This window comes from Bombus vancouverensis, chromosome 1 (genome assembly GCF_051014615.1).
Source record: "Bombus vancouverensis nearcticus chromosome 1, iyBomVanc1_principal, whole genome shotgun sequence".
In the NCBI taxonomy this organism is placed as follows: domain Eukaryota; kingdom Metazoa; phylum Arthropoda; class Insecta; order Hymenoptera; family Apidae; genus Bombus; species Bombus vancouverensis.
In genome coordinates, this window is record NC_134911.1 from 11,838,362 (window position 1) to 11,859,742 (window position 21,381).

The 21,381-nt window shown below is 36.7% G+C and overlaps 3 protein-coding genes and 1 long non-coding RNA gene across 9 annotated transcripts in view; 2 read left to right on the forward strand and 2 right to left on the reverse strand.

The window, feature by feature from the left end:
* Positions 1-492: 492 nt before the first annotated feature.
* LOC117153627 (metallophosphoesterase domain-containing protein 1) lies at positions 493-7,481 on the reverse strand. Of its 5 annotated transcripts, none has more exons than XM_076619391.1 (6): positions 7,395-7,479; positions 2,061-2,184; positions 1,771-1,915; positions 1,424-1,700; positions 1,152-1,349; positions 493-1,067 (listed from the first exon to the last, which is right to left on the reverse strand). In XM_076619391.1, the coding sequence occupies exons 1-6, from the start codon at positions 7,424-7,426 to the stop codon at positions 1,049-1,051; spliced, it is 795 nt and encodes a 264-aa protein (XP_076475506.1). In that variant the 5' UTR covers positions 7,427-7,479; the 3' UTR covers positions 493-1,048. The 5 variants fall into 5 exon arrangements, with proteins under 5 accessions (XP_076475506.1, XP_076475498.1, XP_033183724.1 ...); XM_076619383.1 differs by having other exon boundaries at positions 1,123-1,349; XM_033327833.2 differs by lacking the exon at positions 7,395-7,479 and adding an exon at positions 2,316-2,505 and having other exon boundaries at positions 1,123-1,349.
* Mcad (Medium-chain acyl-CoA dehydrogenase) lies at positions 2,931-5,281 on the forward strand. Its single transcript, XM_033327863.2, has 10 exons — positions 2,931-3,144; positions 3,295-3,373; positions 3,467-3,634; positions 3,714-3,814; positions 3,876-3,956; positions 4,017-4,147; positions 4,225-4,333; positions 4,412-4,552; positions 4,633-4,908; positions 4,986-5,281. Exons 1-10 carry the CDS (start codon positions 3,130-3,132, stop codon positions 5,136-5,138), a joined length of 1,254 nt encoding a protein of 417 aa, XP_033183754.2. The 5' UTR covers positions 2,931-3,129; the 3' UTR covers positions 5,139-5,281.
* LOC143302848 (uncharacterized) overlaps positions 5,378-21,381 on the forward strand; it is an 80,573-nt gene continuing 64,569 nt past the window's right edge. The window contains exons 1-2 of the mRNA XM_076619411.1: positions 5,378-5,596; positions 5,677-7,532. Coding sequence (XP_076475526.1) covers positions 7,238-7,532 — 295 coding nt within the window. The 5' untranslated portion in view covers positions 5,378-5,596; positions 5,677-7,237. The remainder of the gene's footprint in view (positions 5,597-5,676; positions 7,533-21,381) is intronic.
* Positions 8,737-20,248, reverse strand: LOC117153644 (uncharacterized). Of its 2 annotated transcripts, XR_013058666.1 has the most exons (5): positions 19,348-20,248; positions 17,214-19,177; positions 16,715-16,853; positions 15,638-16,515; positions 8,740-12,106 (listed from the first exon to the last, which is right to left on the reverse strand). It is a non-coding gene; the product is annotated as an uncharacterized LOC117153644 (long non-coding RNA). The 2 variants fall into 2 exon arrangements; XR_013058665.1 differs by having other exon boundaries at positions 8,737-16,515; positions 19,348-20,247.

The following is a 21,381-nucleotide window of genomic DNA, read 5'->3' on the forward strand; positions in this document are numbered from 1 at the left end:
TACCTGTTGATAAATTGGATATTATAATAAATATCTTTAAAAAATGCAATTTTAATTCTTTATTACTATAATAGAAAAATTATGTACATGATCATTTTACTATTAATTTACTATTAATATTTTGGATATATTGATTAAATATTTAGAAATATTTTATTTTTTCAAAAGTTATGTTATGTATAAAATCTAACTGAAACAAGCTTTTACTTCACTAATTAAATATCAAGTTAATTTGTTTATTATTATTAATTATAACATATTGACCTACGGTATATAAGTTGCATTATAATACTCGGATATTATTATACACTATTGAACGGAATACAACTAATAAATATTGTTCGTTATATTGTAATTGAAATTGTAACAGTCGATTGTAAAGAAGTTATTCATGACATATTTCTTAACTACAATACCAAATATTTTGTTGATATGACTAAGATTTTATATACACTTCAATATGATAGAAATATCTGATTTAATGTGTAACTTAATTTATAGTATTATGTGCAACAATTTATGATGATTAAATTGTGTAATTTCTATATTCAAAATACATAGTACGCAAGGTTTTTATAATTCGTTTAGACATACATTTGTGAGATAACTTCTTAAAATAATATAAATTAAAACTTTATCTAAGTACAAAACTGTTCTATTTACATGTCATTATGTGTAAATAAAGATATAATTATAAAATTTTTATATCTGTAAAGAATGTATGCTAAATATTACTTTCAACAATTTTTTAATATCTTCAAGTGAACGATACTATCTTAAAATAATAATTTTTTTATATCTGCCTTGTAATTTTTGTTCTTTTAGATAAGATTGTAATACAAAAAATTTATAGAAATATACGAATAAATAAATTGAAATTTTTATACGTTTGTACATAAGAAACATAACGAAATTTATCGTTATACTTTATAATTTTGTTTATGATTTGCAATGTTCAGGTGGTAATGTTATATCAAAAACTACTGGTGGATTACTTGGTAAATAATTTAAATCACACGTTGATGCATTTACATATATGATTTTCCCATCAGATGAGATGCCATACCCTAAAAATTATAAGCATGTAATTCATTTGGAATAAAAAAAAATTTTATTTTGTACCTTCATGTATATGACCAAAAACATGATACTTTGGTTTAACTCTATTTTGAACTGTAGAAAGTAACTCAACACATCCAGCTCTTACGCCACTACAACATAAATCTCCATGACCTACAGGAGGTGTGTGTGTTACAAGAATATCTGTGTCTGATGGTATCATTTCCCATTTTGAAAGGCATGCTTCTCCACGAGGTACATTAAATGCCCACTTACAAAATTCTGGTTGCCTAAAGTATAGGAAAAATTTATTAGGAAACTATGATATATAAAATGTCTTTATAATACAGAAATAAATACTTACCATGGGGTACCATATATTTTTATTCCATGTATTATAGTTTCTGAATCTTCTAAATAAGTGCAATTTGTTAAATATTCTTTAACGTTCGCGGTCTGTATTGCTTCTGCAAGAGTATCCTTAGACATTCCTAATGTAGGTATATTGTCAAGAATACTGGTCCCTGTATGTTTTTGACGATTTCCACTGGTTTGTAAAGAAAAGGGATGAGTAAATGTGGGATCAAAGCTAAGTTCATGATTACCAGCTATAACGATTTTATTTTTATGTGGCAAATTACCTACAACAAAATGATTATTATTAACTAATGCTATCAAGCTAAAAAAATGAGCTTTTTTATTTGACATTACCAATCCAATTATTAAATTCTATGACTTCTTGTAAACTACCACATTTTGTAAAATCTCCAGCATGTATAAACACATCTCCCATGGGTATATCGAATTTTATGAATGGTGTTAATGAATGAGTATCACTCATACAAACAACACGGAGCTAAAATATAATGAAATACCACAATAAATTGTTTTTTTTACCCTTAGTATTATAATATCATACGAGTTTTGTATATTGGCTATTATAGGTTAGATTCAACGGATGTTTGTAATAAAAATGATGACAAGTAATTTAAACTTTTTACTTTATCATTTGCTGCTTCAGTTGTTGGAAGTTTGGTATTTATTTTAATCACTTTTTGCTGCTGTGACAGTTCACGCCAAGCTGCTGTAGGATTGTTTGTTAATGGATGAATATCTATCTTCATGCTGGAGAGATTGCAATAGTCGCTTATCAATTTTAGTTATTATTATAGCAAAAAAATGAAATTAGTATACATAATACACTAATTAACACACAGCTACTTTTCTACATACATTAGCTTAAGTTCATGTTGTACCTTTCACATAAAAATATTAATTACTTGGTCGACAAAGACGATTCAACATCGACTGGTAGATTTATTTCCCTTCCTTATGCGAATTTAAACGATTATAGTTTGTTATTTTGTTCATAAATAATGTTATATTTTTTACAACTTATTATTCGTAAATTAATTAAATAAACACTTATTAAATTATTAAGTAATTTAAATCCAGTTTAACGCAATTCTTAAATCTTTCGAAAATATTTAAATGTCGAAGAAGTGACCAAAATTTTCGCGCCTTCTCATGTATATAAAATTAGTATTTAAATAGTTTTATCAATATTAAGATTTCATGTTAAAAAATAAGTCTCATGTATAAAAAGAAAATTATAACTGCGAAACATACTTAGTCTACAAATATATATTTACCAAAAGAAAAAGATTATAACAAATATTAAAATAACCAATCAGTTATTTACTTCCAAAGCTTTATACTAGATTTACAATATATATATACTTTCGCTTTATGTACAACATACAGTGTTAATAAAGTATGTAATTAGTAAGTTATAATATATTTATGAACATAGTCTTATTTGTTCAAATACTAATTATCTTAGGTATTTATTTCATAAGTAATGATAGTTGGTAGTCGCTGATGTACTTTGATCTGCAAGGACCGTGATTTGCAGCATTTGTTAAAAGTTCTGATAAAGATTTCGTTTAAATTAAATGTCTTATGTACAAACTTTGTGAATTTTCAATACGTTCAAAAGTAACAATACCGATAAAAGTTTGAAATTAAAGAACTTCTTAAAATTAAAAGTAAAAACAAAGAAACATCAAAATGTTTTCACGAACGGTAAGTACTTTACAAGACATGAAATTTTATACAAAAGTTAAATAATGCTGCAGATGATATAAATATGTATAACTTTCATTATTGTGCAAACCCTGCAAATTGTTTTTTGAGCTGTTAAAGATATTAATGATATATCATATGCCTTGTTAGATAATGAAAAGTGTAACGTATCAAAAGGCGATGAGAACATTTTCATCAACATCTGATTATGCTATAGGATATAACTTTGGTTAGTATAACAAATTGAATATGACAATAACTTAGTTATATTTGTAAGAATAAAAATATCTTTTATTATATATTTTTATAATACCCACTTTAGAACTAAATGATATGCAAAGAGAAATGCAAGAATTGGCTCGCAAATTTACAAAAGAAGAAATCATTCCAGTAGCTGCTGAATATGATAGAAGTGGAAAATATCCATGGGATATTGTGAAGAAAGCATGGAGTTTGGGTTTATTAAATAAACATATTCCTGAATATTGTGGTATTGTTACAGACTTACATAATTTAAAAAATATAAAATTTTAAGGGATAAATTATGGTTATATAAACTATTATTATAGGAGGAATGAACGTTGGTACTTTTGAAGGTTGTTTAGTTGGAGAGGAATTTGCTTATGGCTGTACAGGAATATCAACTGCATTAGAAGGATCAGGATTAGGTGTAAGTTCATTTTGCAATGTTTCTATTTACGTAAAATAATGGTATTTAAAATTTTTTACAGCAAGCTCCTGTAATTGCATTTGGAACAAAAGAACAACACAAAAAATATCTTGGAAGACTTATCGAAGAACCACTTGTTGCTGTAAGATAATCAAATTTTAATTCCTAATAATTTAATACATTTACAATATAAAAATTATAGGCATATTGTGTTACCGAACCTGGAGCTGGATCAGATGTTGCAGGTGTTAAAACAAAGGCTGAAAAGAAAGGAAATGAATGGATCATTAATGGAACAAAAATGTGGATAACAAATGGAGGTGTTGCTAATTGGTATATTGAATTTATCAGTAATTTATTTGTCACTAAATTATGTCTATATTCACTATATAAAATAATCACTTATATAGGTATTTTCTATTAGCAAGGACAAATCCTGATCCAAAAGCTCCAACTGGTAAGGCTTTCACAGCTTTTATCGTAGAACGCGAGTACGAAGGTGTAACACCTGGTCGAAAAGTAAAGTTTGTTCTTAATAAATTATTTTTCATTGCATTTTTTAGAATTTCAAAATAAATCTATTTTATGATGAAACAGGAACTAAACATGGGTCAAAGAGCTTCCGATACTCGAATGATAACATTCGAAGACGTCCGTGTTCCACAAGAAAATGTTTTGGGCAAAGAAGGCGAAGGATTTAAGATTGCTATGAAAACTTTTGATAAAACTAGGCCAATGGTACGACAATGAAAATACTCCTTAAAGATAACCAATTATAAATTGTAATATTCAAATGTTGTTTCTTATTCCCTTCATAGGTTGCAGCTTCATCTGTCGGTCTAGCTCAAAGAGCTCTTGACGAAGCTATAAAATACGCAACACAACGTAAAGCTTTTAATAAAGTAATAGGAGAACATCAAGCTGTAGCATTCATGCTCGCAGATATGTCGATCGGTGTTGAGACTGCTAGACTTGCATGGATGAAGGCAGCTTGGGCTGCCGATCGTAGTCTTCCAATAGCTACAAATCTTGCTAGCATTGCAAAGTGTTATGGTGGTGATGTAGCCAACAAATGTGCAACAGATGCTGTTCAAGTATATTATTATTACACAATATATTTATCTTTTTTAAAAAGTAAAAGTAATCATTTCATATTCGAAATTATTTACAGATTTTCGGTGGTGCTGGATTCAACACCGAATATCCGGTAGAAAAATTGATGCGAGATGCAAAAATTTATCAAATTTACGAAGGTACTGCGCAAATCCAGAGACTTATAATCTCGCGTTATCTACTTTCTGAGGCTACTCAGAAAAATATATAATTTTTCTAACAAGAATTTTGTACAATTATAAAAAATATTAATTCTTTAAAAGTATTATATTATATATATTTTTATAAAATTTATAATAACATTTTGTATGTTTGTTATAACATTTTGTATATTAATTAAACGTTAAAATCTTGCACCTTGTTAATTTTTTATAAATACTTTGAAATATACATTTTATTACAGGAAAACATAAAGGAGAAGAAACGTGAGAATTTTGCATTTCATATTTCGCGCTGATCGGTGTTAGATAGCGCTGCAAACGTTGTTCGAAAGCGTTAGTCAAGTGTATTGTACAATGAAAAGGGATTACATCGCATTATGTCCGTCAGGTCATAGTTTTTACACGGTTATATTTGGTGAAGTCGTGCGTGGCGAGTTATGCAACATTTGGTGTAAAAGCGCCCCATAATAAGACGTCCAGATATTGTGACATCTGACCTACTTAGACGGTATCGTCATATTTAAGGCAGTGGTAAATTGACAACATTTATAACGTGAAAAACGTATCTGACAGCCTTTCAATTTGCAGATTCTAACTGCCTGCAAACACGAGGGAACTAGGGAATCTTTCGGAAATTGCGTCTTTCCGTGATACATTATTGGAACACAGTGCCGTGACTAGCAAATTCTGGTACCCACTAAAACCTCGCTCGATACGTTCCTTCTCTCAAAATACTTTCCCTTTTGTTATTGTTCGATGTGGTACAATTGAAAGTAAACAGTTGGAAGATTATTCCAATGTTCGAGGCTTCATACATTAAATTTCGCCGAGCTCTTTCTACATCATGTAGCGTGTACGAGATCGGTATAGTTAATATTTTCCCTTTCGTTATCCACTGCCGTGCCTATGAATGGTAAAATTGGGCGCAAATTAAATGGTTAACTCATTCTTACAAGACAGATGTATCATACCATAGTAAAAATTAACATTCTTCGATTTTTATTTTAAACCGAACAATCGACTCTTTTATCTATGATTATTCAAATTTATAACTTTTTAACGCCTAATCAACTAGTATCTTTTAATTATGTTCAAAATTACAATTGCACACTCGTCGAAGCATTTAATTCGATAAAGTGAAATAATAGCATTGAATAACAACATTCGTAATTCAATAAAGCGAAATAACATTTTTAAAAATTAATGAGTCAAAAATTAAACTTTCCTTATAATACGAGATTACGTTTTATATCTCTAATGTTCAAGGCTTATTAAAACAAAGCCAATTAACGCGTACATCGCAGATCAAAAAGGGAATGTAAAAGAATTCGCATTACGTTTTTTCGAGTTTTGATCTCATAAATATAACGCGCCTAATTTTGTCTCGATCGTTCTAATTAAACCTTGACTGCCGATTGAATTAAACGCGTATGACACGTTGAGAAAAGACTTGGAAACGTACGTTAATAGATGTATAGAAATGGCAAGAATCGCAACAAGGTGGGCGACGGAAAGCGTGATTTGGGCGCGCGGTACCGATAAAGAGAATCGACGGCGGGCACCGGCGCTAAGCACACGGTCCTGGAACTCGTGCTGTCAGAGCGCAACGGTGCGCCGGACGCTCGCTTGACTAAGGGAGTGCCCGTCCCGATGCAAAGTGTAAGTGAAGTGGCCTACAGACCTACATTTGTCTAACGTTCGATTTTTTTCGAGCCGGCGGACAGGAGGTTAATAATCCGCGCGGGGCTCATTTTTCCGCGGGCGTGTGTGATGTCGCTGTTATGTGATATACTGATGTTTGGTTGAAAGAGACGGTGTAGTTTCGGTACGCTCAGACGGCGCTGGCCGGCGCGGGGAGCGTAGTAGTAAAAAGAGAGGAGGACAGCAAGAGCGTGCGCACACGAGGAGAAAGAGAGAAAGAGACAGAGAGGGAACGTATACAGAGAGAGGAATAAAGAAGGAAGAAAAGCGAGCGCGCGCGGTTCCGTTGGTTAGACAAAGAGGAAGGGAAACGGGACAGACAGATAGATAGACGGGGGTAAGAAAGAGAGCGAGGGCACGTAAGAGAGTGTGTAGGTGTTTCGAGAGAAGTGCGTGCGCTCGAGGACGACGTGCAGGAGGAGGGACCCCCGTCTGTCTGTCTGCTGGAATGCACGAGGGCCGAATGGCTACAGGGGCAGGGGAAGGTGGGGGCCACACGGCCCTCGAGAACACCACCGCGACGGCCCTTACGGAATCATCGTCGTCATCCTCCTCCTCCTCGGTACCGACGATTCTCGCCGAAAACAATACCTCGACTAACCTACCTTTGCCGGGACCTCAACAACAGACCCTTCATCAGGTACAACAGCAACAGCAAACTCAACAACAACAACAACAACAGCAAACGCACTCACGACCACCGATCAACTTGGTCACTGATCTGCCAGCGAATGATACATCAGGTAACCTCAACCACTCATTTTTATGCTCTCGAGTTCTTTGTTGCCGCAGTATACCGCTTGCCAAACTCTCTTTTTCTTTCTCCCGCTACTTTGCCTTCTCTCTACGCTTCACTCTCACTCCGCTGTTTCTGCCTCTCGCTTTCGCTTTCGCTTTCAACCGTTTACCTCTCGCTTCGTGCGTATAGTCTTTCGTCCTTTCCATCTATCCTCTACTCGCCAACACTAGTACGTTGCTTTCCCTCTCTCCCTCTCCCTTTTTTTTTCTCTATTATTCGCCTGTTTGTACTCGTTTTGCCCATTTTTTCGTTCGACTCGGTCCATCTTCGAAGTTACAGGTACATACGATTTCGCTCTTCCTCATTGCGCGACGTAGCAAAACGTCACATCTTTTTCCTGTTTTACACTTTGTCTACTCGACTATTTTTACGCTCATAAGTAGCAAGCATAAGTACCAATTACATATATGTAACCAGTAAGTAGAAACATACCACATTTTTATCATAATTCTTGTTAACGAAATACATAAATACGAAAGCGAGTCTCATTTATCGATTCTCCGTTTAATAAGTATACGTGTCTATTACCCGTTAATTCCTCTAGGCTTGTTAGCAATCTTTATCTATACCTATGTATAAATAGCAGTTAATCGCGAAGGTATCGAGCGTAACCGTATGCACGATTTAAATTACCCGCCGCGTGAGACAAACTCAACCGCATTCCATATGGAACAAGTTTCACTGAAAAGTTCCTAGAAATATCGTCAGAAGGAAAGGAAAAACTATGGCAAAAACGTAGTAGACGAAGGCAACGCGATGGCGATAAAAATGCAAGAGTGTGCGAAATAACCTGGCAACGATGGTTTGTACCTGGAGAACGATAAGAGATAGAAAAGTAGACGGAATCGGATATCGTATTAGTACTTGTTGGCGTGCGCGATAAAATTTAGCTGGTCGTCACTGAGAATCGGGGGTTGCGCGCGATTCTACGAACGTCACGAGTGGCTTTCGCGCGCAACAGGCGTTCCGTCGCGAATTCCGCAGTAGCGACGATGCAAACGAGCCGTGTGCCCGGTCGCTGCCACATCTCGCCTCAGATTTAGAACAGACAACCTTCAGAACGTTTTCTTTATGAACTCACACCGTCCCGATGCTTCACGAACGAAACGCAGCAATTCGATGAAGCGAGACGTTTATTTGTGTTCGCAATGTTTCACCCTTTCTGTTCTAACCCTTACATTTAACACTAGTTCTGGTCTAACATGATATATCGTAAGCGACTGCAGAAGGAATCTTTTGGAAACAGGTCCATTTTTATTAATTTCTTCATTTCAAATAATTTGGTAGATTCACAAATATAAATTTCCTAAAAATAGGTAATAACTCTGTGAAATTCTGTAAATAGGTAAAGGATGATTTTTGTAATATTCAGTAGGATGCAAGGATATATATTTAATTTCACAAGCAATACAAAGGCAATAGTTTTGTTAACATGGAATTCATTACTGAACGTTTAAATCGATTATTATGTTTTTTGTTTATGGCCTGCGTATTGCGTACTATTCGTAGTTAATGATTATGCGTTTGAATATTGAATATTTTGAAATCGTTCGAAGTTTTCAATATTTCTAAGATTGGAATTATTTCAAAGTTAATTTGATATGTACTTCAGATTTTCGAAAGTCTAGATAAATTTTGAATCTTCAGTCTTTTAAGTTCTGATAATTCTTGAGAATCTTGATAAGTTTGAACGTCTTGAAAGCATGGTATTCGATATTGGGATTGAAATTGTAGATATGAGATATCTAATATCCTACGTTTGGTTTTAAAAGCATTATAAATTGAAATATTTTAAAGGTATTGAATATTATGTTTCTCTATTTGTATAATGAACTATCTTTATATAGAGCTACTGGAATAATAAAATTTTAAATTGTTATTCATCTATTCTTTGCTATAACGAGCGATACTTAATCCTCGAACAAGAATTATTTTATCTTACTAAATTCATTTTATCTGAGAATTGTAATAATATCTTGTAGAAATTCATTTCATAAAAATGATATATATAGGGTGGTTGGTAACTGGTGGTACAAGCGGAAAGGGGGTGATTCTAAGCGAAAAAAGAAGTCGAAAATATAGAATAAAAATTTTTCGTTTGAGGCTTTCTTTTCGAAAAAATCGACTTTGAATTTTCGCTCGGTACGCGTGCACTTTATCGCGTCTCGTTATAACGGATCTCACTGTAGATCGTTGTCTCGATGGAAAAATTAAAAAAAAAGAAAATAAAAAATTTTTATTCTATATTTTCGACTTCTTTTTTCGTGTAGAACCACCACTTACCAACCACCCTGTATAATTATATCGAACAACGTATCAATAACTAGCTCTTACAATCATTCAAAAAATAATTGTTGCTATCGGAAATTAAAATGTCGATTCTCGTTAAAATTTATCAAAAGTATGACGTGAAACACAGGATGCGGTAATTAAGTCTGATGCAATTAATTGATCAATTATTGACAATTATTGACAAATAGTTTGAGAAACACTTACTTATCTGATCCACCTAATAGTCCATTTCTACCTGTATTACTTTAAATGGTGTTCTACCGTATCGTAACTTCTCACTGTAGCTCTCAACTTGTCTCCATAAAATGGAGATTTTTTCTTGAAATTTGTTCTCTCTCTTCTGGTAACTCATGTTTACCCAAAGAGAACATTTTGAGGTAGCATGGTTCTTAAGAGAACTGGGTAGGTTAGTAGCGAGCAGCCAAGAGGTTTTTTCTTGCACCATTAGACGCACGCGAATCCGTGTCAAAGTGCCTCCCGGCTAGCAAGAATATCTAATTACTCGGTAAACAAGTAAGTCGCCTTATTCGAGCTCGAAAGAAGCTTCTCCCTTTCTCTCAGTTGGTTTCTTTAGCCAGGTCGTTGCATCTTAGAATCTCGTACGTACAATATCTCGTACTGTAAAGTAAACTCACACTATGGGTATAAATTCGTGATGCAATTGAAACGAGAGAGATTCTATGGTTCGAGTTATGTCGACGGTGCAGAATAATATTTTTTCCTTTAAGGTTCGCATTCGAGGAGAATCGAATTTGAAAATTTCAAAGCATCAAGGAAACGATTAATCATGTAGGATTTTATATCCGTTCAAGATTGCTACCCAATGTACGTATGTAAAAAGCAAGCTATTGAAAGAACTACATTGGCATAGTAAGTTATAATAATTATATGCCGATCTCGATAGTTTGCTAATCTAAATACTGCTGAAGAAATTGACGGTGGATTAAATAGGATACCTCGAGAAGTCCAGGTAGGATACTTCAAAATCTGACCGGGCATTCAATAAGTTGACTAAAAATACAAATAAAATGTTGCCTTAACGCAACACTGATCTTCAACCGATTAAGTTTTCATACGTGGCCTAATTCATATGAACGAGGGGTGCACATATACATAGAGGGAGACTTCTAATTTCCTTAACTGTTACGTGAGTTATGTAGCATACCGATTCGGCTTAGGATTTAGTTAACCAGTTGCCAAACTAGATTTTCTAAAAAAACCGAGTATCCAAAGCAATTTTGTTACTCTTCATTTTTGCCTTATTTTTCACTCATACCGCGAATTTATGTTCACGGAATTTATATACATATATATTATTAATTTTTGCCAGTTAAAAATTGAGATTGATTTACATAGATATTTCATTCATACTGTCATGCAGTCTCTATATACATTAGATCATTATATATTTATATAATGTAGTATGTAATATGAAATATATAATGTAAATAAATATATAATATATATATATACACTTAAACTTACACTTAACTGTACTCTATTTACTCTATACCTAATTACATAAATTTAATCTTATAATTTAATTGCACACTCCCTCTTTGTCATTCGCACAAGTCCACTCCTCCACTCTTTCTCATACATTCATTCTTTCTTCTAATCTCTACAACTATTCTGGCTCACGCTATATTTTACATGAGATTGAAGAAAATTGTAGATGTACATAGGTATATACATATACATAGAAGGGGAGAAGTTTTAATTTCCTTAACCGTGGCACGGGTCACATATCGATTCGCGTGGATAGGTGGGTCAAAAAGGAGGCCCGCGTATAACGACTCCAATTTCCCGCTGCTCGATAAAGATGTCAAGTATGAATATTCATGACTCTCGCCAGCATTAATGCTGATAATTAGCTGCATTGTGGCATTGGCGGCATTGCGCGATTACGCGGGCTCGTTACAAAGATACAAGCTCTGCTTCTCGTTCGCGTCAAGGGCAGTTTGCACTCTATTTTCTCGGCTTACGATCGTCCGTTCTATTTCGTTTGTTTTTCTCGTCTTTCATTTCTTTTTGTTCTCCGCCTTCTCTTTTTTCTTTTTTTCTTTTCCGTCACGTTGTTCGTTCTTTGTCCCGCGCCCCCTTTAGCCGCGTTTACAATTAACGCTCCCGTTTCGAACAGCTACCGGTACTTGCGCAGCCGGTGTTAAATCTACTCGAGCGTGGCAATTCGTCCGCGATACAGAGCCCAGCTTGATCACCAACCACCTGAAAAGAATGGGAAAGAGTCTATGAAACGTTACGCGACTCTTGCCAAGTATCTTTCGAACGTATAGTCAAGCTACAGTTGCCTTTTACATAAGTTATCATTGGATTGTTTGCGAAATTTGCAAACTGCAATATTTTATAATATGTTTATATATATATAATATGTTTATATATATTTGTATAATATGCAAACGTATATAAAATATTTAAAATGTAATACTCGTTATAACGTTTAATAGGCGAAATAAATTTCTGCTTAGGTTGCTCGTAAGAATACGGATATGTATATTCGTCGAAACAGTTCTTAAGAAACTTTCGTAATATTAAAATACGAATTACGATCTTTATTTCTAATTTCGTATACTCGATCTGTGACTAGTTAGTTCTATTTCGAATGGATTTAATAGAGTGTTCGTTAAGTAAGATAGAAAGATATAAAACAGCTATTTTCTCTCTTTTTCCTGATATTAAAAAGTTACACAATCTGCTATAACTCGCGAGCGATATACTTGTAAAATTAGCGGTGCACCAGATAACATAGGAAATGATATGGAATTATCAACCGGAAATATCTTTCCGACTCGGCTGCAAAGATTCGATAACGTTCTTTTCTTTCGATTTTCACGCGTTCCTTTCCTATTGTAAAATTCATCGCCTTCTTTATATAGAGTTTTATGGCGTTCATAGTCAATTATCATACAATCTTTAAAATTGTGACTCTCGTTTCATACCCTTTTCAAAGAAATATTCTGAAAGTTTCAGTTTCGTCAGAGATCAAAATTATTATCGAATGATACATTAATACATACAAGTTCGTGCTATTAGGCCCGGTGCAGACAGGCGACTTTTTCCTGCTACGTTCTCGCTGCGTCATACGTCTGTCCTTGTTTTCCCAGTTAAACATGACGGGGACAGACATACGATGCAGTGAAAATGCAACGTCAAAAAGTCGCTCGTCCGCACCCGGCCTTAGCCTTTACCTCGTAAACGATAGATTTGTAAGAAAAATATTAAATTCATATTTACATTCACGATGCACTGTAAAAAGGTTGTTAGCAATTTAAGAACATTCATAATTTCTTTAATACGTGCAAACGAAGAAAAATGAAAGAAGATCTATTCAAACTATTGTATAAAAGATAGTAAAACTTTGTTCTTTCAACTTTGTTCATAAATCTACTATTTGTGAGAAAAACGCGACAAATACTCTGTATATATGAATAATAATATTAACAGTAGTATTTAGAAAAAATTAGAATACGAACAACTTGCATCCGGAAGCCTTAATTTTGGTAATTGCTTAATCGTCACCTTGACGAGCTGCATCGTGTAATCGCTTGGAAACAGGTTGACGTCGATTAAAAATTAGGTCTGTGTTATGGGAGAGACGCGTTCCAGTGAAACTGGTTACGTCAGAGAGCTCAAGACGCGCATCGACACTGGTGAAAGCACTCGGCGAACGTCGTAGTGCCATTCTAGAAATGCGTCTGTACGATTTCAAAGGTCGGAAAAACGGGTGGCGAGCCGCGTCCTCCTTCGACGGTCGCGTTTCACGCGACCAGATCGCGGTACACACGTGCACGTATACTTTGGCGCCCGTTCTCGGTACTTTTACTTTTACTTTCATCCGGACCCCGACGACACGCTTCGCGAACCAGACAAACCCAAAGGGGACACGAACGCTCGAAATTTCTCTCTCTATAAACAGACTCATCTCGACCCTTTGCTTCGTTAAAAGAGAGTTCTAAAATCGGACAAACGGCCGAGAGTCGAGTTCATTTCGACGAAAATGAAAATGATTTTGCGATCTAACCTACACTATCACCTACGACTAGACTGTGGATGTTTACGCGAATTTACATTTTTGTGAATGCCACTGAGGAGATAAGACTTAAACAAATTCATTTATTTCTAGCGCTAGATATTATAATTAGCCGTATACGAATATTTCAAGTATTTTGTATAGCCTTGTGAATTATGCGTATTCTGTGCATTTTGCCACTTTCAAATTTTCCATAGTTTCCCGACATTTTAACGGATTTATCTTCTTAGCGAATCAACAAATAATACATTTTATCAATTGTTTGAAAATCGACTGACAATGTATTAAAATTTCAAACGCGAAATTCATCGATGTATCTGTTAGTTTGAAACGTTATTGCTTGAGTCAAATATGATACAAGTTTATAAGAATCTATCTGATCTGTATTTTAGAAACTTGAAGTTAGTCCGGCGATAAATAGCTTCACCGGAATGTTTCGTAAATTTTGTTCAAAAATTGTGTCATAACTTGGTTAGGGTTACGTTTATTCTCGTGGATGCCAACATTTCATTGCACATGTATTGGTTATATAAAGGTAACCTTATATATAGTGACGATAAAATAATAATACCCACAGAATGTAGACATTATTTATGAATACGTAATTTTTATTTGTAATTTCTTTTTAATTAAATTACGTGAAAAATAAGCGATACCTTTACTTAGTTAAGCTTTAAAGAAAAAGTGGCCAAATACTTTCCAGTGGTAGTGTAAGAAAATATGACTACGCAATTTTTTCGTATTTTTCCTTCCTCCACGGATCAAAAGCAACCTTACCAGTATCATTCTATCGTCGTAGAATCAAGGTGACAATTTTCGTAATTTTATAACGATCGTATTTCACTCCGAATAGAGTCTTCTCTCGAAAAAATATTACGAGTAACAATGACCATTGTGGTGGATGTCCTCCTGCCCTTGTTAGTCAGAGATAAAGTATTAGTCCCGTAAAAGTTGACTGTCACTTTTACTTCTGCTATGTACCGTTCCGAGTAGTAAAAATGTTATAGAAAAAGGGATTGCAGCTTTCCCGGGGTTTCGTAAGCGTGGCGGCACGTGGCCGGCACGAATTCGTCGCAATCCCTTGTCGAGTGGATGGGGTCAGTTCCTTCAACAATGTATACACCCTTCCCGACAATAGACCACGTCAACATCTACCTGCTGTGTCGAAATTCACTTGTTGCATTTCCGTTAGAGGTTGGGTCCGCTGTTTGCACACAATAAATCACGATTATTCGCACAGTAAGGGGTGCGAAATAGACCTACAGGGCACAGGTGCAAATTTTATCCAAGGTCCCTTCTTTTTTTTACGCTAGATATTGTTTCCCTTGGAAAATGATAGGAAATAATTTTTGAACATCGTAACAACAATAGGAAACGCGTGTGTTAAGCAAAGTGCAAAGTGCAGGCTTACAAATAGAGCGGAGAACGCGGTACCAGAGGACGAATGGAATTTAAATGTGATACCATTCCAAAAAAGTTGTTCAGTATTCATGAATATTCAAGGCTGTGTCTCCGATACATCGTTTAACCTGCTTTACATATTCTTTAGGTACTACCCTTTTTGCGAGCGCATCGTGCATGCGTTTCGAGACATATAGAACTTCTGTACAAGACATTTCGTAATACAATCTTTTCTACGTGGTTACTTCAAGTGGTTATGTACAATTGATTCTTGTTGCATTAAGCCGTGTAACTACGTTGAAACTAACCATATCTAAAGTGGTTGATTAGTGCGAAAGTATGCTTAGTACACATATTCGAATCTGTGACGATTCAATACCATACGGTTTTGGAAGGAATAATATAATCCTCTGATACCCTGCAAACAGTTATTTCTCATTTCCTGAAGTCTCATTTTCGATATCCGTATTCTTAGTACATTTAATCTTTCGTAGGCAAACCGAGTAGTTGAGAATCTAATTTAAATTTCATTCTACAATTTCTCCAAAAAGAATGTCTATTTTTATTGAGAAATATTTCAAACATTTGGCGTAGTAAAAACATTGATAACTATTTCAGGATAGCTTCAGGATCTTTTCCAAGTCGGAAACAGTAAAATAATAATGTAATAATATAATAATAAATAACAGTAAAAAAACATTCGGACATAACCAACCCAGTTTGCTTACGGAAGGTTAAATAACATGTAAATTACACGCGTAGCGTGAATGATGGCAAACTTCCTTAATAATTCTTCGCTTCTTTTTACAATATCATCCGGTGACTTCGAAAGCGATCCTCCAATATAGACACGCGACCTTCTTCGCTTTCTTCGGTTCTCTCGTGACTCGTGACTTCGGTTCTCTCCACGGGACTTGGGCTGTATTTTTACTTGTCGTCAGTTTACTTATTTACCCGTGACATCTCAGTCAAATATTCCTTGTTTGTTTATTGCCAGTCTGACCGAGGACACGCGCCTTTTATCCTCGTTGTCCCTATTATGCAACAATCGACAGTGTTGTCCCAACTCTCACCAAGAGCGAAGAAAATCCGGTTTCCTCGCTTTCCTATAGGAATTTATGGCTCGTCCGTCGTTCTACCTGTTGTTAATGGAAAGCCGGATAATTAGTCTCTCTCTCTCGTCTACCTGAGAAAATCCCGTGACGAAATTACGTTGGTTACGTGTGACCGTTGTTTGTCCAAAAAGGTGTCGATTAACATTGCCATTCTATTCTCGTGATTGAGCTGGGATTTATGATAATTAGCGACGGATAATGAGCGTACGGAAGGTGGAATGAGTGAGTCATTAGCGGACTTTACGGATTGAAGAGCAAATGTATACATACGGAATCGTTACTGAGATTATAACTCGCACCAAGCTCCGAATCAACATTTGTTTTTTCCACGATTTCAATTAGATAACGATTTTACGTTTCACGAATTCTGTTTCTCCTGCGTCCCTGTTTTTCTCCGAGTAAATTGATCCTGGAATTAGATAAAAATATTGTTTGTTTTAGTAACGAGAAATTTAAGTTTTGTAGAATCAGAAAATATTTAAATTATAAATTTGGAAAAATAATGCAGCATAATATTTATCCAAGAACAAATGCTTTTTAAAGCTTCTTTAAAAGATTCCGATTTTTAAGAATTAAACAAATATTTGAGATACATACGTACGTGTTTATAAAAAAAAAAATAAGAGATCGCGTTTATTCAAGAACAAAGTATTATATTCCTTTTCAAATAGAATTCTAGAAATATTTTGAATTATGTTATTCGGTTATTAGAAGACAACCTTATACTATTTTTGCACCAGTTGTATATTTCATATAAATAAATACGTACCAATCTTTTCCACCAATTTTCTTCGAATAATATAAAGAAACGAGATATCATCGTTGTAATTGTTCCTCGTAATAGTGGTGCCGATTTTACGGTCTGGTTGTTCGTCACTTTTTATACGTGTACCAATTCGGTAGCGTTTGCCGGTGTGTGTTTGATCGTGTGCACGTTATTCTACTGCTATACGTACACTCCCACGCCACGTTAAGACGATGGGTCGTTTCTCCTCCACGGCGGTCGCTATTGAATCGCTTGACCCACTTTGATAAACTCGCATTGGAATAACTCAATAACACCCAAGCCGAGCCAACAACAATAATTATTATTCAACGTCCCCAGCGGGCTACAACACCGGTACAGATACGTTGGCGAATTTATCGGTGCCGAACCTTCATCCCTCGCGTCCACGTCACCTTTTACCCTCTTGTATCGTAATCATGGTACGATCGAATTCCGGTTTTTCGAATTCCACTGGTTTTACAAATAAGTTTCAGCTATGCTGCTCATCTTATTAAAGTGCGTTTATTACTTTTAATTGTATGAAATTACATAATTCATTGACAAGACCTAAAATAGTTATAACTAGACTGTAAATGTTTATGTACATTGAAATTTTTATAGACGCAACAATTAAGCATACATTGTAAAGAGAAATTAGGTTTGGTGTTTAAATATTACGACAGGTGTATCGCTTTGCATATTTTCTTATTGCATATATTCTTTCTTATCGTGCTCACTCTTATATTATGTGTATCGTCTATATTACGTTATGTTATTGTACATTACAATTTTCCATAATAAAATAAAATTGCATAAACGTTCGCAGTCTAAGTATAACAGATTTATTTCTGTATATGTAATAAGTATAACAGATTTATTCTTAATGTGCCCTTTTTAAAGTAATTGTAAAAACCATTTTTTTCTGTAGTACCGTATTACAAATTGTATTATTGGATCGTAAGTCTTCGTGTTATGATCACCGTTACTAAATGTATGCCGTTGGAAATATCCCAGCTCGCATTCCCGGTGTATTAGTAACGGCTATTATTCCGTTATTACCGATTTATTGCGAGTACATATAATTGCAATATAACACGCTTGCATAATTTCATTGTACTTGCAAATGCAAAGCAAGACGTATTTGAATGCGCGCTCGAGTCGCGTCTACGCGGTCCGACTTCGAAAAGTAGACCATATAAGTGTACATATCTCGCATCGCCAAATTGCTTCTCCTAACTTGTGGCGCCCTCCCAATGGTATCAACATCTAAAAGCTTGCCCAAAGGATCGCATATAAGAATTGCTATCCGTACTACTGGGCGCATGCGCGCGACATTCAAAGTAGCCGGGGTGTTAAAATGTTTAGCATCGCGGAAACGTTCGATTTATTCAGCCATGCGCGTTGAATAGGCTGGTGTAATAGTTTTAAGAGAAGGGAACCATCTTTCTAACTTTTGTTTACCTCTATCGATATAGTTTGGTAAATTTACGAGCGTTCGATACGCAAACGACAACGTTCTCCGTTTCTTCGATCGATTTCTTAGGTCACAGATTCGATCTTGGTGGATTTGTAAGTTTATATTGGAAGATCAGATCGTACTTACATAAACGTCGTCAAATAATAGTCGATGAAGCGTGTATAGTCGACGCCGACATTCCTTAAGCTTTCACGAATAACCCTTCAAGGGTATGACCTAATTCCTTAGGAAAATTCATTTACTCGTTGCGCGATACTTTGGCGTCAGCTTAATTTTCAAACGTAATTAAGGATCATTGATTCGAGCGGAAGAGGCGCGCTCACACCTTTTATAATTCCCGCGATCGCCGCACCACGGCGTTGGTCTCGTTTCGATCAGTCGCTAAATTTAGCACTCGGGTAATATTTCTCTGGAACTTGTGCGTGCAAAAATTTCGTTTGGGAATGCAATAATGAGAGGAAGTGACTCGTTTCTTCTCCTCGGCTAAACACTGAAAATAAGAAAACACGATTCACCGTAGTGTTTGGCCGCGGCGTTACACGGATCTCGCGATCAACGCATCGAAATCGAAAGTCTTATCATAGATCGTAAGATACTGGGCGTCCGTGTTTCCATCGATCACCGCGCCTTGGCGCTGATCGCGCTTATCACCGAAATTACCTCTCTCTTTTATACGTCGTACAGTTCTCCCCCCTCCCTTTCTCTTTTTCAATTCGACAACTCGTCCATGTCTCCATATGTCCGTCGATTCGTTCGTTCATTTGTTCGCTCGTACGTTTCTCGTGCCAGTTATGATGAATTCGATTGGGTAATACCGACGCGCCGCGGCGAGGCACGAGAAGTGACGCCACGGGACACGGTCTGTGGTTTTTAATACGCGTCCTACTTTCTGCTATCTTTCCCGGCGTCCGTGCGAGAGAACGAGCGAGCGCCGTCGGGCGAGCGAGCTAGCGCGATCGCGCGTGCATCATCCTTCCCCTCGCCCTTTGTCCCGCATGCCGCCATCCTGTCACTCTCCCTATCACTCTCTCTCTCTCTTCTTTCTGTTCAACCGCGTACTGCTCGGTACACGTTTGCAACCGAAGAAGCATGATGTGATTGGCGCGTGTCAGGACTTCCCCCTCTTCCCTCTTGCATCCTTCTTCTTTTTCTCGCGACTCATACTTCTGCCACGTTTACGACTTCGCGCCTGTACTTCCCCCCCCTCCACTACACCCTCTTTGCCTCCCTCTACCAGTAACCACGACGCCCTCGAGAGGAACCACGGAGCTACCAGTACGTATGTATGTACCGCGATATTAACAAACAGCACAGAAACGACACGGACAGCGGATAGAGTCGCGTGAACATCGCGAGGCAAAAGAGACGCACGTATCGCTGCCGCGGGGAGAAAGAGGGAGACGGAGAGCGAGAGCGCGAGATAACGCGCGACGCGCGGCACGGCGAGTTGCACAGCTAGAAGGACTGAAATTGAAAGTGGTCGTCCCACTGGCCCACTGACCTGATTACCCACTGACAATGACACGAATCCTTGCCTCCCACCGGGCTCACCCTTCCCCACTATTCCTCCCGCCCTCCTCCCCTACCCTCCTTCCCACCCGCCCTCCCTCCGCACGTCCGTGCGTCCTACTCCCTCGGTCGCGTGTACGTGGACGCAGCAGCGCCTTCTCGCACCTCTCCCGCGCACTCGGCGCAGGCGTCGCGTCGTCCCGCGTTATAGCGCGAATCCGGCGAGGACGCGATGCTTTTTATCTCTTTGAGGGATATATCGATGTGATTGTTACGTGGCGCATGCAAACACAGGGTGCTATTGGAAATAAAGGCCATCCGAGACGCTGCGCGTAAACGCCGCTCCCGAAAGGCGTCAAGGTACGCCTAGACGCGTCTTATCTTCTTCTATACATTTCTTTTTTATTATTATCGTCCTTAGTTTGCGAACACGATGTTGAATGACCAATATGGATAGCACTTATCTAAATGTAGATTTTTAGTAATAAGAATAACGATGAAAAATAAATTCGTGGGGTCGTTAGATAGATAACAATCGGTGGTAATTGATAAAACGAGGCGAAACCGGTGAAAAGCGGATTGTATCGCGGTTACATCTTAATCGATATTAACTGAGAAAATACTGTAATATAGGTTGGCAAAAGGCGACTCAGATCGTTAGATAAATTTCGATCGGTGCTAACAGGGAAAAGAAGGAGCGGCGTAAAAGAAACGGCCGGTTTCTTTGGCGCGTAAGAAATTGAAAGATCCGAGGGGCAGTTAGAAACTCGTAAAAACGCTCGTAGCCTGTCTTTTTTGTCACCTGTGGATTTCTCAGACTCGGTCGCATTATTACCACGACCGTTACCTCTTGCGCAATCCTCTTCTCCCTCGCGCTCGCCTCGACGAAAGAAACGAACGACACGCGTTACAAAATGATACTCGTTGGTGCTGGACTCGTCGCGTGAATTCGCCCTCGACGCGTTTCAATAACTTTCTAATGATTTATGCAAGCGAATCGCGCCGGCTACGTGAAACGACTGGCTAACGGCGCGACGTTCTCGTGGTTCGAGCGCAGCTCGTCAGCGAACCGTTTCCGTACAACCGTCATAAAATGGAACGCAATTTAAATGCGGCGTAACCTCATTGAGCCGCGCGCCAGCTGATTCTTGAAGTCACTATCACTTGGTCATGGTCCACGATCTA

Bases quoted from the DNA above. Each gene is read 5' to 3' on its own strand.
- Mcad (XM_033327863.2), top strand. The intron at 3,957-4,016 runs GTAAGATAATCA...TAAAAATTATAG, and splicing joins TCGAAGAACCACTTGTTGCT to GCATATTGTGTTACCGAACC. The intron at 4,148-4,224 runs GTATATTGAATT...TCACTTATATAG, and splicing joins AATGGAGGTGTTGCTAATTG to GTATTTTCTATTAGCAAGGA.
- LOC117153627 (XM_076619383.1), bottom strand. From the start codon at position 7,426: ATGAAGGGTCTGTTGTTGAGGTCCCGGCAAAG. The intron at 2,185-7,394 runs GTAGGTTAGTCG...CAATCTCTCCAG, and splicing joins TTGTTGAGGTCCCGGCAAAG to CATGAAGATAGATATTCATC. The intron at 1,916-2,060 runs GTAAAAAGTTTA...ATTATATTTTAG, and splicing joins CTGAAGCAGCAAATGATAAA to CTCCGTGTTGTTTGTATGAG.